The following is a 15,918-nucleotide window of genomic DNA, read 5'->3' as shown; positions in this document are numbered from 1 at the left end:
TGAGAAAGTAAGACAAAATATCAAACAATCCTTTTTACACTGAATACATATAGAGAGAAAGGGGCCCTCTTGGCACAACTTTATTTGTGACTAGATGGTCTTCTTTGGATCACTAAAATAAATTCAGTGATGGAAGCATGATAATTAAGCCTTTTTATATTTTATTTTTATATGGGTCTACAAAATACTAATATTCTATTTATAACCACCAACTTTAGAAATGAATCTCAAGACTATACCAATAGAAACAGATACAATAAAGCCAGAATCATTAGCATAGAATAGGGAAAACATTCTTACACATACAATACAGATTTAATATATTCAGCTTTTACATCAATAAAGCAGAAACGCCATACATACTTCAGATCTTCTGTTTCAACAGACAGTGAGGGTATTATAATAAAAACTTGCAAGTTCCCAGCAGGAATATTTAAGGTTAGTAATAGTTTTAAAACAGAATACAAAACACAAACCTGCAACTTTCCCCATAATCTGCATTTGTCGCATCCAACACAGTCCATTATACGGGAGATATTCTTGAAATGTAAGCGGAATTCCTCCTAACATGCAGAAAATATTTTTATTCTCATTAGAGTTTTATAAATTAAACTGCACTTGTATGATTTACAAGAAATAAAAGCTCTGAAGATTATTGAATGACTTGTGTTTTTCAACAGTCAAGAAGAAAAATGATTGGATTTGTATGGCATAACATGGCACTAAAACAACTAGCCACGGAAATTCGTAACATTCATTCCACATGCTGATTCAACAAACTTTTTATTGAGATGCTACTCTGTGCAAAGCACCAACAAAGGCATGATGTGGAAAACAAGAGTAAGTGATACATGGTTTTTACTTTTAAGGAACTTTACTGCTGCCCCCCTTTGATATCTGCATACAGCCAGTGGTAAACATATCAGTATTATGTTTGACTTATTTTTCTTCTTTCTTTTTTTTTTAATTTTTATTTCTTTTCAGCGTAACAGTATTCATTGTTTTTGCACCACACCCAGTGCTCCATGCAATCCACGCCCTCTCTAATACCCACCACCTGGTTCCCCCAACCTCCCACCCCCCTTGACTTATTTTTTATGTATTGCTCATGTGAGTCCAAATTGGAAAGTCAGTCTTAGACCAATGATCAGTTTTCATCTTTTTCCTTAGGACCACACACTGTTTGCAATGGGGGCTGCATCAGCACCGGTGATCCCAGGACTCTATGTTGGGTGTGTTCTCTCTGTCCCCTGCGTTTGCCAGTAGGCCTCTCCAGGGATGTTTGCTGACTGGATCCTTGCTTCCTGTTGTGGGGGTGAGGAGGGGGGGTACTATTTTGCCTGTGAGCAACTGGGCATGGTTTCTAGGACTCTAAGGCCAGTCTCATCTGAAGCTAACAGTAGCTAAGAGTTTCCTCATCTTTTCCATGTGATAAACATAGAAAATAAATTTCATCTTGTTGTACCGAGGTAAACATTTTATTGCAAAAAGCTAGAGGAAAGCAGCCCAAAACTCTGGCCACCAGAAGCCCTGCCTGCTGCTTTCTGAAGAAAGGTTCTGAAGAAACAGGACCCTGGCTAAAAGACAATATACAGAACACAGAAGTCCTTTGCTCCTCATTCTCATGTAATTCATGTTTTTGAGAGGAAATGGAAAAAAGGACTTAAGTTCTCCTTTATACACCTTTGAAAAATAGAAAACACAATTTCCAGCAATTCATAGACGACAGTTCTTTTCTCACTCCTATCTTCCTCCTCCACAAAGAGGACCAGAGTTACTTATATAAATACTTAAAAAATAGGAAGCATGACAAAAACAAATTAATGTTATAGTCAATACCACAATAGCAATATAAAAATAGCAAAAAAATCACAATAAAAATAAAATAGCAAAAAAATAGCACAATAGCAAAAAAAATCATAAAACAAAACCACTTTCCAAAACCAAAATACAGTTGTGACTAAGTTACTTCACTTCAGAAGCACCAAGAGACTCTTACCAGTGGAGGATCACTCAGTGCTCATTTATCAGTGAGCATCTAAAACATCTCAGGGCCAGATGTGTTTGAGAATTCCAAATTTTAGAAATATAGTATATGCATTATTTATGAAACACCCCACCAGAGTGTGTAGCAACACCTAGCAATTAACATATACATTAACGGTTCTGTAGCAAAACACAATATTCAAACAAAGCAGAATTTTTAAAAAAGACTATAAATAGTCTTATGTCAGTACAGGTCAGGTTTTGTCAACAAATTAATTGGCACCAAACATGAAAAAAATGTTTCAGGTTTTGGAGTTTTCTGGATTTCAGAACTACATATATAAGACCTTGGAGCTGCAAACAGAAGACTATTTGTCATTCAATTTCAAATACTTTTATGAACATTTTAAGGCTATAATGTATTCCTTGATATGCTGTAAGCAAATGAAAACAAAGAGCTCCCAACATGAAGTTTGAAAATGTTCCTAAAATACATTCTCCTTTGATATCACAGGGTAACAGGTAATTTTTGCCTTTTATGTTAGAGTCCTTAAAGACAAAAGCATAATAGTCCAGAAACTTGAACATCCCATAAAATATTCCATAAAATAAACTATAGGAAAATACAGTATTTATTGCCTTCAAAGTGGTGAACAGTCATGATTTTTAAAATCAAAACAATATGCACTGTGATTTTAAAGTAAGAAAACTTCCTCTCAAAATAACACCCTTTAAAAAACCTTTACAAAGTTGCCATATTCACTGGTCAGTTAACAACAGAAGCTTCACTAAGAGGTGGCCAAACTTCCTTAGAAAGGCGAAAGGAATTACAAAGTCTGGAGAAGGGGCTTTCTGTGCCATTTATAGTAAAACCCAGTCAGATCAACTTCAACGAGGTGCAGGGCTGGGCAAGAAGTGTTTGGATGGAAGGGACTAAAACACAGCCGGTCAACTGCTCTCCCCTCCCCAACCCCGTCCTCCAATCAAGAACTTTTTACCTTTAATGACTTGGCCCCCTTTTTGTCACCTGCAAACATGGATTTCTCGTCAAAGTGCATGGGAAAGGACCTGATGAAATGACAACACTAGAAGTTACAGACGAAAAATTCACGTACTATGCAGTAGAGCTCTGGCATAATTTTCTAACCCCACAAGTATTTACAATTTGTAATTAACTTGTGGGTAAAGTTTAATAACACAGGAAGGTGGCACATAGTTCACATGTAAACTACTCAATAAAAGAGTAAAGCAACATAAGATGGCTTTGTAACTTATAAGACTGTATGTTTTAAATTAATTACATGATAAAAATCATCAAAAATTGAACTTAAAAGCAATTTATGTGAAAAATGTGCAACACTCTGTTAAAAAGATGTTTTAAGTTTTAATGCATAATTTGAACACTTTTTTTAAAAAAGGTCTTATTTATTTGAGAGAGAAAGAGAGCAAGTACACCAGAACGGGGGAGGGACAAAGGGAGAGGGACTCTCCTGCCAAGAAGGGAGCCTGATGCCAGACTCAATCCCCAGGACCCAAGGACCCCAGCATCAGGACCTGAGCTGAAGGCAGACGCCTAACCAACTGAGCCACCCAGGCATCTCTAAACACTTTTTTTTTTTTTTTTTTAAAGATTTTATTTATTTGACAGACAGAAATCACAAGTAGGCAGAGGCAGGCACAGAGAGAGGAGGAAGCAGGCTCCCTGCTGAGCAGAGAGCCCGATGCGGGGCTCGATCCCAGGACCCTGGGACCATGACCTGAGCTGAAGGCAGAGGCTTTAACCCACTGAGCCACCCAGGCGCCTCTTCTCTAAACACTTCTTTTTTTTTTTTTTAAGATTTTATTTTTTATTTATTTGTTTGACAGAGAAAGACCACAAGTAGACAGAGAGGCAGGCAGAGAGAGAGGAGGAAGCAGGCTCCCCGCTGAGCAGAAAGCCCGATGCGGGACTCAATCCCAGGACCTTGAGATCATGACCTGAGCCGAAGGCAGAGGCTTAACCCACTGAGCCACCCAGGTGCCACGCTAAACACTTCTTAATCCAACTTTGGTTCATGCTCAGTGAACTGAAATTCTATAGAGAACATTTTTTAAGAAGAGGTATATTCTAGAAGGTAAAGCTAATGTTCTCTTAGGTATCTACTTTCATGTGGATAGCACCATCTGAATTTAAACAGCAACTGAGGGTTTTGGAGGGGAGGGTGCTTCTGGTTGGGTGAGCCTAATGGTGGGTATTACGGAGGGTATGTATTCCATGGAGCACTGGGTGTGGTATATAAACAATGAATCTTGGAACACTGAAAGAAAAAGTTAAATTTTTAAAAATTGGTTTAAAAAAACCCCATTAAAATCACATTAAGCTTTGGGGCACCTGGATGGCACAGTCAGTTAAGAATCCTGCTCTTGGTTTTGGCTCAGGTCATGATCTAAGGGTCGTGGGATTGAGTCCCAAGTCGGGCTCTGCAATCTACCTAGAGTCTGCTTAAGACTCTCTCTCTCTCTTTCCCTCTCACTTGCTGATGTCCCTTCCCCTCACTTGCTCTAAGACAAATAAATCTTCAAAATAAAATAAAATAGCATTAAACTTTGATACTACATAAAACTCAAAGTTCTGTTTGAAAATAGAGCCGACTCTGAAGTGTGACTAGGCTGTTCTCCTGTTCTACTGACCATGATCCTTCTCAGTTCTAATTTTCCCTCTTCCTAACTTTCCGGAGTCAGTTTTGGTTTTATTTCAAGCACTATCTCATTCCTATTCATAGTGCAGAATTTCAGATCACGGATACCCAATTCTTACTTTGTATCTTGGAAGATATTCAGTAGAAGCGTTTTTGTGTCAGCATCTTCTTCTACATTTCCAGTGTAAAGATCAACAATTGAGCGCTCAAAATACGGGGCCACCTTTGATAAAGCACGAAGCTCAATTAAGTATAAGAAGTATAGATTCTTAAGCCTTCTTGGACCTTCTCCCTTAGTTTCCACAGGGTCAAAGCGGCGTTTAAATTCCTTCATATTAGGTCCCCAGCTAGGTTTACCCCAGGTTTCTGAAGAGAAAATGAAATACAAAATACAGCTTTAATAAATGGGATTTTTTTCTCTAGAGAATATATATACCCCCTCCAAGAATTTTTACACTAATGGAAGGCAAGGTTTGTAGATAAAAATGTGATTACCTTCCAAAAGATAATTTGCACACAGATGTAAATTGATACTAGCATGAAGTCCGGATATAAGCTTATAGAAGACTCTCTTCTCCAGGCACAAACCTATTCAGAAAAATATTGAAAAAGAAATAACATCCATTTAGATAACGGAAATACTGAATCAAGAAGATTCAGTACACATGCTTATTTTTAAAGTTAAGGTTCAAGGACATTAAAAATAATCAAGGAATAATATAAAATTATTAGATCAAGATGCTCTCCCTAGAAAATAAAATAAGATTCTGACTTTATAATGGAGTTATGACTATGATAACTTAATGCAGAATGAGGCAGAAAATGTGGGGCTCTGGAGGTCAAAGCACTATGGATGTACCTGGAAAGCTCCCACGTTACCTAGAAGGCAAGAGCACAGATTTTTCATGGGTTTGGCTAAACTAAAGCAAATGTAATTCAAAGTCACTGCTTTGGCTTAACAATGGCTGTTTCTCCCATTCCCTTCCCTAGAGATGTTCTTTCTGTGAACCTACTGGATTGTGGAGGAAGAATAGATTGCATTCCATTTCTCCTCTTCTTCCAGATTCTTTACTGTGTCTTACTAATCCTCTGCCCTAGAATTCTCCAGATCTATGTAACTGTATGGCCCACTTGCAAGGAGCTCAAACCTGGAGAAGAGTCATCTAGGAACTTTAACTAATAAACAATATATGCTGACTATCTATCATGTGAACAGAACCATATCAGATGGAGTGATGGAATATGATGGAAAATTCTTTTATGTAGACTTCTTAGGTCTTTTGCTCTTAGGTCTTCTTAGATAATTCCACTCTCCTATCCTACCTCTGCTTCAATTTTAAAAGACTTTTTCTTATTATAAGAGTAATATGCATTGTAAATGTACTTAATGCCACTAAATTTAAGATGGTTAAGATGGTAAATTTAACATTATATATATTTTACCATAATAAAGAGAAAAAAATTCTAGAAACAGTTCTTTATAGATAATTTTTTAAATAAAGAAAACGCAAAGACCTAAGTTTTAAGAATCCACTAAATTCAAAGCAATTGGCTCTTTCCTTCCCTTACCATCCAACAGCATTTTTTGCCTTATGTCATTTTTTAAAACTACTCCTGAGGAAAATGGGCTTCAATAGTGGGAAGGAACTAAGAAATAACCTCATTTATAAGCTGAGGGATTTTTGAAATGTAAGAGTACTTTGCATTTTTTCCCAAGATCTTTTAGATCTTCAATTTACTCTATGTTCTACCCAAAGGACACTGAAGCAAGTATTTTCTCATAGGAAAAAAATAATTCTTTTGAGATTTCATTCTCTACTTCAGAATTCTTACTAGAATATTCCCATCTTTACAAATAGGGACCAAAAAGTAAAAATTAAGTTCTTTTTTGCAGCTTCTTCTAAAAGTATATGGGCAGGAGTGCCTGGGTGGCTCAGTGGGTTAAAGCTTCTGCCTTTGGCTCAGGTCATGGTCCCAGGGTCCTGGGATGGAGCCCCACATCAGGCTCTGCTCAGCAGGGAGCCTGCTTCCTCCTCTCTCTCTGCCAGCCTCTCTGCCTACTTGTGATCTCTCTCTGCCAAATAAAGAAATAAAATCTTTTTAAAAAAATAAAAGTATATGGGCAATTTGAATGTTCAGGGTAGCAAGGGATACAACCATCATGAACAAGTTAGATAAAACATTAGTTACTGACTTTTCTTCTAGTAAAACTTTCAGTCAACTCTGTTACCAAACAGCAAAATGATCAAATCTGAAGTTCACTTTCTCTTCCTTCTAACCTACCTTTCTAAGCAGTGCTTACACCCAATAAGATGTCTTAAGACCAGAGAAGGAAAAACAGACAAAGCAAAGCTTGTGAAGATTCATATGCTTAGAATAAGAGCATAAACCAGGAGGCCATTCTCTTTTGTAAAGCCCTCAAAGCTCTGTACTTGAAATGGGGATGGATAAGTGAGAGTAAGGAGTAGAAAGATACTTCGGTAAACTGAAAATTAGGTAACTTCAAGCAAAATGGTAAAAATAACACATGTGCCAAATGAGTGTACAAATAAGACCCACAATACTGTCGGCAGGAAAATGCTGGACGGCTTTTCCCTGCATGATGCAGTTAAAACCACAGAAGTCCTGACGGAAGTGTTAAATAACTCAGTAGGCAACACGGTAAGGCTATGTAAAATAATTTTCCATCATACTCCTGCACTCTGATATGATTCTGCTCGTATGTAACAGTCAATGTACATCGTTTACTGGTTGAAATTCCTGGATGAGTGTTAAGTAACATCTGCAAGGACTGATTTACAAGGACTGATTTACAAAGTAAAAATTTACCAGCTTCTATTTCTTTCTTTTCCTGATTAATATTATTTTGTTATTATGTTTGTTAGTCACCATATAATACATCACTAGTTTCTGATGTAGTGTTCCATGATCCGTTGTTTGCGTTAACACTCAGTGCTCGTCACAACACACACCCCCCTATCACCCATCAGGAGGGCACCCAAATCTCTACCCTTCCCCTCTGAAACCCTCAGATCATTTCCCAGAGTCCATAATCTCTCATCTCCCCCTCTGATTCCTGCCCCCTTTTCCAGTTTTCCTTCCCTTCCCCTAATGTTCCAGTTTTCCTTCCCTTCCCCTAATGTCCTCCGTGCTATTCCTTATGTTCTACAGATGTGTGAAACCACATAAAATTGTCTCTGTCTGACTTGTTTCACTTGGTATAATCCCCTCCATTTCCAACCATATTGATGCAAATTCTCATCCTTTCTGATGGCTGAGTAATATTCCTTTGTTTATATGAACCACATCATCTTTATCCATTCATCTGTTGAAGGGCATCTCGGCTCCTTCTACAGTTTTGGCTATTATGGACACTGTTGTATGAACATTGGGGTGTATGTGCCCCTTCTTTGCACTACATCTGTATCTTTGGTGTAAACACCCAGTAGTGCAATTGCTGGGTCAAAGGATGGCTCTATTTTTAACTTTTTGAGGAACCTTCATACTATTTGCCAAAGTGGCTGCACCAGCTTGCATTCCCACCAACAGTGGAAGAGGTTTCCCCTTTCTCCACATCCTCTCCAACATTTGTTTTTTCCTGCCTTGTTAATTTTTGCCATTCTAACTGGTGAATGGTGGTATCTCAGTACGGTTTTGTAGTCAAATGCTCTACCACTGAGCTATACCCCCTCAGTACGGTTTTGATCTGAATTTCCCTGATGGCTAATGATATTGAATATTTTTTCATGTGTCTGTTAACCATCTGTATGTCTTCTTTGGAGAAGTGTCTGTTGATGTCTTCTGCCCCTTTTATGACTTAATTCTTTGTTTTTCAGGTGTTGAGTTTCAGAAGTTCTTTATATCAGCTTCTATGTCTAACAATACAGAGCAAGCTCAACTATCCAATTTAGACAGTGGGTCTCTTTCTTTTGGATTTAATTTCATTCAAATTTACCTTTATCAAGTGATTTATAAGACATTAACTATAATTTTTTCTCTCACAAAAGGGCTAGATTTACTGTAATAAGATTATGTTACATTTGGACACTGTGTAGGTAAGATGGTTGGCAATTGTCAGTTTCATGGCCCAGATGAGGAAACAATCTCAGAAAAGTTGAGTCAGTTGCTTATAAAAATAGGAGTATTCTCTGAAACCATATATCAATATTCAGGGGTTCCCATCAGTAGGATAGTACAAAAGAGGTTAATACAGAATACCCTAGAATTCATTATTGCCCATACATTTTACTTCCATCTTCCACTATCAATATTCAGAATCTCTCACCACCTCTTTTAACCTAAATACTACTTTTCACAATTTGTGTCTTTACAAGACAGCTAATGAAACAAAGTTAAGAATCTTCTTCCCCATGTGCCATTTATCAATATCACTCCTAGTATTAGTGGCATATAAATAACATTCACCTTAAAAATGGCCAATATATGTAGACACTTCATTAAAAACAAAGAGAAATTATGTTCACAAGTTGACATCACCAATTAGCAAACACAAAATAGAATTAAGTACTTAGTTTTTCTCTGTAGAGTTCCTATAAGATTATGATCTCCTGTATCATTCAACTTGCTTATCTTTCATTAATATTTTTTAACTTTTGTTTTCATAAATGAAAGGCAATTTGGTAATTTTTTAAAAAGCATCATATATCCAGTTTTTTTAACAAAGCTATTAAAATCCTAGAATGTTTCAGCTTTCCATTAATAGCATTTATATTTTCAACACTAGAAAACATAAGAATGCAAAGTAACTACTGGGACCTATACTGCTTTATCCTTTAATTAGACAAGTTTAGGCTATATTAACATGTGTAAACATTGTTTAAAATCTGCTGAAACCAAATTTACTTTCCCTCAATTTATATCAATAAACATATATATATTTATATATATATAAATGTTTATTATATCAATATAAATGTTTATTTATATCAATGTTTATTATATCAATAAACACATATATATTTATATATATATAAATATATATAAATAATTATATAAAATACATAAATTATATATAAATGTATAGATAAGGGATATATAAGTTATATATATATATATATATATATATAGTACTTCCTTCTGAAAAGAAGGCCTCTGTTTACAAAGTAGGTTTGCATACTGGTTACTAGAAAGCAGTGTGGATGGGTGGTATATACAGAATTAATTTTCATACAGAATCAAAATAACACTGAGAAGCCAGTTACAAAAATCTGAGAACAGTATCTGTCCTGTGTATTTCCCTCATGCTGATTATCCTTGGCTGAGCAACAGCGTCAAAATTTTTAAGCCACTGTATCCAAAATACTGTAACTTAAAATATATTATTCTCTTTCAAGCTCTGTTACAATTAGTTGTCTAGGTAATGAATCCTGAACTTACAAAAATATATTAAATTAATCCATACATTTTTAACAAGAATCCAATAAATTTAAAATGCAGACATATAAGTTTACCTTCCAGCCATGTGTAGAACGATTCTCCTTTAAAAACAAACAAACAAAAAACCAAAACACACACACACACACACACACACACACAGATTTGGGTTAAAATATTTTAAATAGTCATTTATAAATTAAGTATATAAAATATTTCCTATGACAGACTAAGGATATCTCCAGAAGTGGCCACTGCTTCATGTGAAGTAGAAAAATAGGGATATGGTTCTAGGAAATAAAGCCCTGAAGTAATCTGAGTAACTTTGGACAATTTTCTTATAAATGACATTTAACTGAACAAAAATTTTAAGAAACATTTCAGTCAAAATATTATATAAATCTTATTCATTAGAAAGATTAAATATCCTTAAGTATGGAAGGTTAAAAATCCTAAATTTGCTTTTGATAACAACCATAGAACTCCTCTCCTTAAAAATTCTAGAAAAAACAAAGTGAATTATAATACAAAAATCAAATTAGTAATTATTCCATTTTTTCCCTGAGTAGTAAAGCTATGTGTATTTCCTCAATTATCTAAGACTACTAAATTTCAAGGAATATTTTTAAAATCCCTTAATTTTCAAGATAATTTTTCAGAAAAGTCGATGACTAGAATACAGAGGGATCTGACTTACCTATGTACTAATGCTAAAAGATCTATTTCTAGATCAGTACTATTCTGAGAGCAACAAAAATGGCAGTCAATACAGATCAAAATGATTCATGCACTTTGTAAGTTACCTACTTCTGTTTTAAGAAACGCAAAGCATAAGAAAAACTCAACACATAGATGACTAAGCAAGGATTCTAGGGGATAAATTAGATAGTGAGGAATTGCTTTGTTTCCTGAGACTCTTCACACTTTGCAAAACTCACAAACATTTCCCCACATACTAATTCACTCAACAAACTCTTCCTAAGGGCCATTGATCATGATCTGACTTGCTTACTCGAGAAACCCCAAATGCTATCAGGAAAAGTTGAGCCCCCAAGTCCTCAATAATCTGGCCTCCCATCCTGCTAACTTAAACTACTCCTACATAAAGTTCTCCCTACTGCTAACAGGGTCTCCTCAAATATGCTTGATTCTTCCCTTTCCAACTCCTTGGGCCATGCCATTTTCTCCGCATGGCACACAGGATCCAATTCTACCAGACTATATCTGTCCCATTACTCAAAACTCATCTCAGATATCACTTCCTGTAATAAGCTTTCCAGATCCCTCCAGTGAGACAGGCTCTGTCCCGCCTCTGAAGAGCCCTACCACCTACGGCTTATGTAGTCTGTATGTGCAGCACTTCCTGTCACCATGCACAGTGCTTATCACTTCTGCTACGTACTGTCCGCTCCTGAAGTGAAGGCGTAACGTTTTACACATATTTCTATCCTGCACAATGCCCATCGCTGTGTCCCTGAACACAGATAAGTAAACATCCAGTTGAAATAGTTATTTTGATGTTTTGGGGCAATTTATTATGACATTCATCTGGTATCCTTGAAAAACCAACTGTTGATAAATCACTATTCACCAAATTAAGTATTATAACAACAGATTATAAAATACAAAGTCAGGAAGAAAATAAAGTCACAAGATAAATTATCTGGTAAAACTATCTTAACTTCTCTCCATTTCTTCAGAACATATTTTAGTAGATTATAATAGCCAGAGAATTGGGAAGTTGGAATGTAATCCTGCTTTTTATATGAAACACTTCAGCAAAAGGGAATTCATAGTTTTTTTAAACATAAGGTAAATTTGCATTATAAAATCTTTTTGTCACCATTTGTTGGTAGTTATTTCTGAAAAAATAGGATAAACATTTTCTTTTGAATTAAATAGAGGAAAAATCAAATTCTGATCATTAAAAACATTTTCTCTACACTTGAGGCATACCCAAACATAAGAATTTTAACTCACCATCATCTTCTCCTGAAAAAGAAAACAATGAACAGGATTTTAGAAACCGTCCTCCACAGTTCAGATTCCAATTCTATTTACTTTAAAATGAGATTAAAACTTACTGTGTGTTGAACTATTAGTTATACTACAGACTGTGGTCAGGGTGTAGTCACCTTGCAAATGAGACTTCTTAATAAGAATACAGGCCCAAAGCACAAGATCTTCATATGTCTTATACAGTAAATAATTCCAGAGAAAAATCAAAAACTACTCGTAAAGATCACTAGATTCAGTAATTAACAAACGGACACAGGCACTCCTTTCATCATTGTACACACAACTCTCTCTTCTCTTCTCTTCCAAATTACTGCTCCTCTACCTACACGCACCTTAAGAAAAGTATTTCCCAAACTGGGGTCAGTGAAACCCTCACCGGGGTGCCACGGAGCTGCCCACACAGCGGGAAGGAGCCAGAGGCTGGGCTGCGGGGAGCCACAGCAGCTCTGCCTTTACCGGCTTTGGATGTGGGATTCTGAGCCCAGGTTTCCTTTCTGGAAAGAAAGGTCCCGTCTTTCAAAAGCTGTGGGAGAGGTGGCCAGAGAGCCTCACCATTCAGCTCAGCAGGAACTCGCAGCCAGGCTGAGAGGCTGAAGAGCCGGGACCCAACACCTGCAGCCCCGGCAGGAACCGCTCGCAGACAGCATCAGCCCAAGTGCCCTGATTGCTGCATGGACCTCTCACCTGCAACCAGAACCCAGGTCCTGCCCTCACCCGGTCTCTGTCTCCCTTCTTTCTTAGGACGGGGGTTTCCTCCCCCTCTCTCTGCCTCTGTCTTTTCCTAAGTGCTGCTCTCCTTCCTCTCATCTTTCCAGTGGTCTCACGTCTCTAATTTGTCACAACATGGATGTAAGGGATTTCTTAGCATGGGATGGTTTCGTTAAATTAACTACATGCTCTGCTTTAAAGGAAGTGATCATATTATTCAGCCACAAAAAAGAAGGAATTCTGGGACGCCTGGGTGGCTCAGTTGGTTAAGCAGCTGCCTTCGGCTCAGGTCATGATCCCAGCGTCCTGGGATCGAGTCCCACATCGGGCTCCTTGCTCTGCAGGGAGCCTGCTTCTCCCTCTGACTCTGCCTTCCACTCTGTCTGCCTGTGCTTACTCTTCACTCTCTCTCTCTCTCTGACAAATAAATAAATAAATAAAATCTTTAAAAAAAAAAAAGAAGGAATTCTGCCACTCGCAAGCACATGGACAGACTCTGAGGACCTCATGCGGAGGGAAGTCAGCCGGAGGAGGACAGATACTGTACTCTCTTGCACGTGGAATCTAAAAACAAAACCAAACCCCCAAGCTCATAGATCCAAAGAAAAGATGGGTGGTTGCCAGAGGCAGGCGATGGGGAGTGGGAAAGACACGTAAAGGGTGTCAAAAGTTAACCAGTTTCTAGGACAAGGGGTGTTAGGAGAAGAGAGTTGGGGTAAATTGGAAGGGGAGGTGAACCATGAGAGACTATGGACTCTGAAAAACAATCTGAGGGGTTTGAAGTGGCGGGGGGGTGGGGTGGGAGGTTGTGGTACCAGGTGGTGGGTATTATAGAGGGCACGGATTGCATGGAGACCTGGGTGTGGTGAAAAAATAATGAATACTGTTATGCTGAAAATAAATAAGTTTAATAAAAAAAAAAAGTTACCAGTTTCTAAGTCCTGGGACTGTCACATACAGCTTGTCAACTACAGTTAATAACACTGTATTTGAAGGGTATAAATTCGCATCACAAAAATAAAAATTCTGTAATTATGGTCACAGAGGTTAAAAAGATTTACTGTGATCATTCTGCAATATACACAAATACCTAAACATTATACAGAACACCCGAAACTAATGTGATGTTATATGTTAATTATACCTCTATTTTAAAAAAATATTTTAACTCCAATCCTAAAAATAAAAAAACAAACAAAAACAAACAAACGAAAAACCACAAGTGATCATAAAAAAGATCCAAAGAATACCTACCAAATTCTATACTATGGAACAGAGGTGTGGGGGCAGGGCAGGGGAGCTTTCTCTTTTTACTTTATGTAACTTCTGTGTTGTTTCCATTTTTATGTGTGTGTGTGTGTGTGTGTGTGTGTGTGTGTGTGGTTTCCACTTTTATAAGTTATAAGGGTAAAACAGGCAAAGGAGAAGAATCCATGCACACCTTTTTCATGATCCAATTCCCTTTTCCAGCAGTATCAGAATGATTTGCGGAAGAACATTTGCTGCATTTTAAGACAGCATCTGAAGGCAGTCCCTTCGGTTAACCTTTCTGTGTCTCTTTGGGTCTCAGAAATGTCTTAAAGATACAACTAGACCAGGGAATTCAAGTTCTTAAATCAGTCCTGGTCTAAAGAAAACAAGAGAATGGCAAGTCAATGAGAGGGCTGCTCCCAGGGTTTGGCTCCTTGCTGAAAACAGACGGAGTATGTGCCCAGTAAGTTTGATTAACCTCCAAAAATGCTGTCCCACAGAAATATAATACCAACCACATATATAATTTCAATTTTTTTCTAAGGCAAATTTCTAGTAAAATTTTTCCTAGGATCCACGTTTTAAAAAGTAAAAAGCATACATGTGCTACAATGCAATAATCATACACTGTGTGAGGCCAGAGCTATCAAAACAATAAAATTCTGTTTAATGACAAAAATATTTTGCACTGCTTCAGTTCTTAAATTTAAACCAATTCAGTGAAATGTCAAGTTGGGTTCTGCGCCAGCCATACTGCATCTGCTCAACAGCCCAGTGGGGCAAGCAGAGACCTTGCTGGAAAGCATTCTGCTGCAGGCATCACAAGTATCTGAACAACTCTGCACCCTTAGCACTCAGACATGGTGTGTGGACCAGTCAGCACGCTGGGCATCGCCTGGGAGCTCTTAGAATCCTGTGCCTCCCTTAAGACCCACAGAATCAGAACCTGTATCTCAAAAAGGCTGTGCGGTAATTTATATGCACAATGAAGTCTGAGAAGCACGTTGGGAGCCACTGGTTCTCAAAGGTGCCTGCATACTGGAATCATCTTAAAAATACAAACATACACTAACAATGAAAATACAGAAAGGGAAATTAGAGAATCGATTCCATTTACTATAGCACCAAGAACCATAAGATACCTGGGAATAAACCTAACTAAAGAGGTAAAGGATCTATACTTGAGGAACTATAGAACACTCATGAAAGAAATTGAAGAAGACACAAAAAGATGGAAGACCATTCCATGCTCTTGGATCGGAAGAATAAACATTGTTAAAATGTCTATACTGCCTAGAGCAATCTATACTTTTAATGCCATTCCGATCAAAATTCCACCGGCATTCTTCAAAGAGCTGGAGCAAATAATCCTAAAATTTGTATGGAATCAGAAGAGACCCCAAATCGCTAAGGAAATGTTGAAAAACAAAAATAAAGCTGGCGGCATCACCTTACCTGATTTCAAGCTTTATTACAAAGCTGTGATCACCAAGACAGCATGGTACTGGCATAAAAACAGACACATAGACCAGTGGAACAGAGTAGAGAGCCCTGATATGGACCCTCAACTCTATGGTCAATTAATCTTCGACAAAACAGGAAAAAATATACAGTGGAAAAAAGACAGTCTCTTCAATAAATGGTGCTGGGAAAACTGGACAGCTATATGTAGAAGAATGAAACTCGACCATTCTCTTACACCGTACACAAAGATCAACTCAAAATGGATAAAAGACCTCAACGTGAGACAGGAATCTATCAGAATCTTAGAGGAGAACATAGGCAGTAATCTCTTCGATATCAGCCACAGCAACTTCTTTCAAGATACGTCTCCAAAGGCAAAGGAAACAAAAGCGAAAATAAACTTCTGGGACTTCATCAA

At 37.4% G+C, this 15,918-nt stretch overlaps 1 protein-coding gene across 3 annotated transcripts in view; it reads right to left on the bottom strand.

The window, feature by feature from the left end:
• The window catches only part of ERO1B (endoplasmic reticulum oxidoreductase 1 beta), a 73,635-nt gene that overhangs the window by 14,508 nt on the left and 43,209 nt on the right, over positions 1-15,918 (bottom strand). For 2 of the 3 annotated variants that reach the window (XM_044239314.1, XM_044239316.1), the window contains 6 exons: positions 12,039-12,050; positions 10,136-10,162; positions 5,160-5,252; positions 4,784-5,030; positions 2,985-3,054; positions 477-563 (listed from right to left, as the gene is read on the bottom strand). In XM_044239314.1, coding sequence (XP_044095249.1) covers positions 477-563; positions 2,985-3,054; positions 4,784-5,030; positions 5,160-5,252; positions 10,136-10,162; positions 12,039-12,050 — 536 coding nt within the window. The remainder of the gene's footprint in view (positions 1-476; positions 564-2,984; positions 3,055-4,783; positions 5,031-5,159; positions 5,253-10,135; positions 10,163-12,038; positions 12,051-15,918) is intronic. The other variant, XM_044239317.1, reaches the window with a different exon arrangement.

The sequence above is a fragment of the Neovison vison genome, chromosome 2 (genome assembly GCF_020171115.1).
Source record: "Neovison vison isolate M4711 chromosome 2, ASM_NN_V1, whole genome shotgun sequence".
Lineage (NCBI taxonomy): Eukaryota > Metazoa > Chordata > Mammalia > Carnivora > Mustelidae > Neogale > Neogale vison.
The sequence above is the reverse complement of the archived record's forward strand: the minus strand, read 5'-3'. Positions and strand labels throughout refer to the sequence as shown.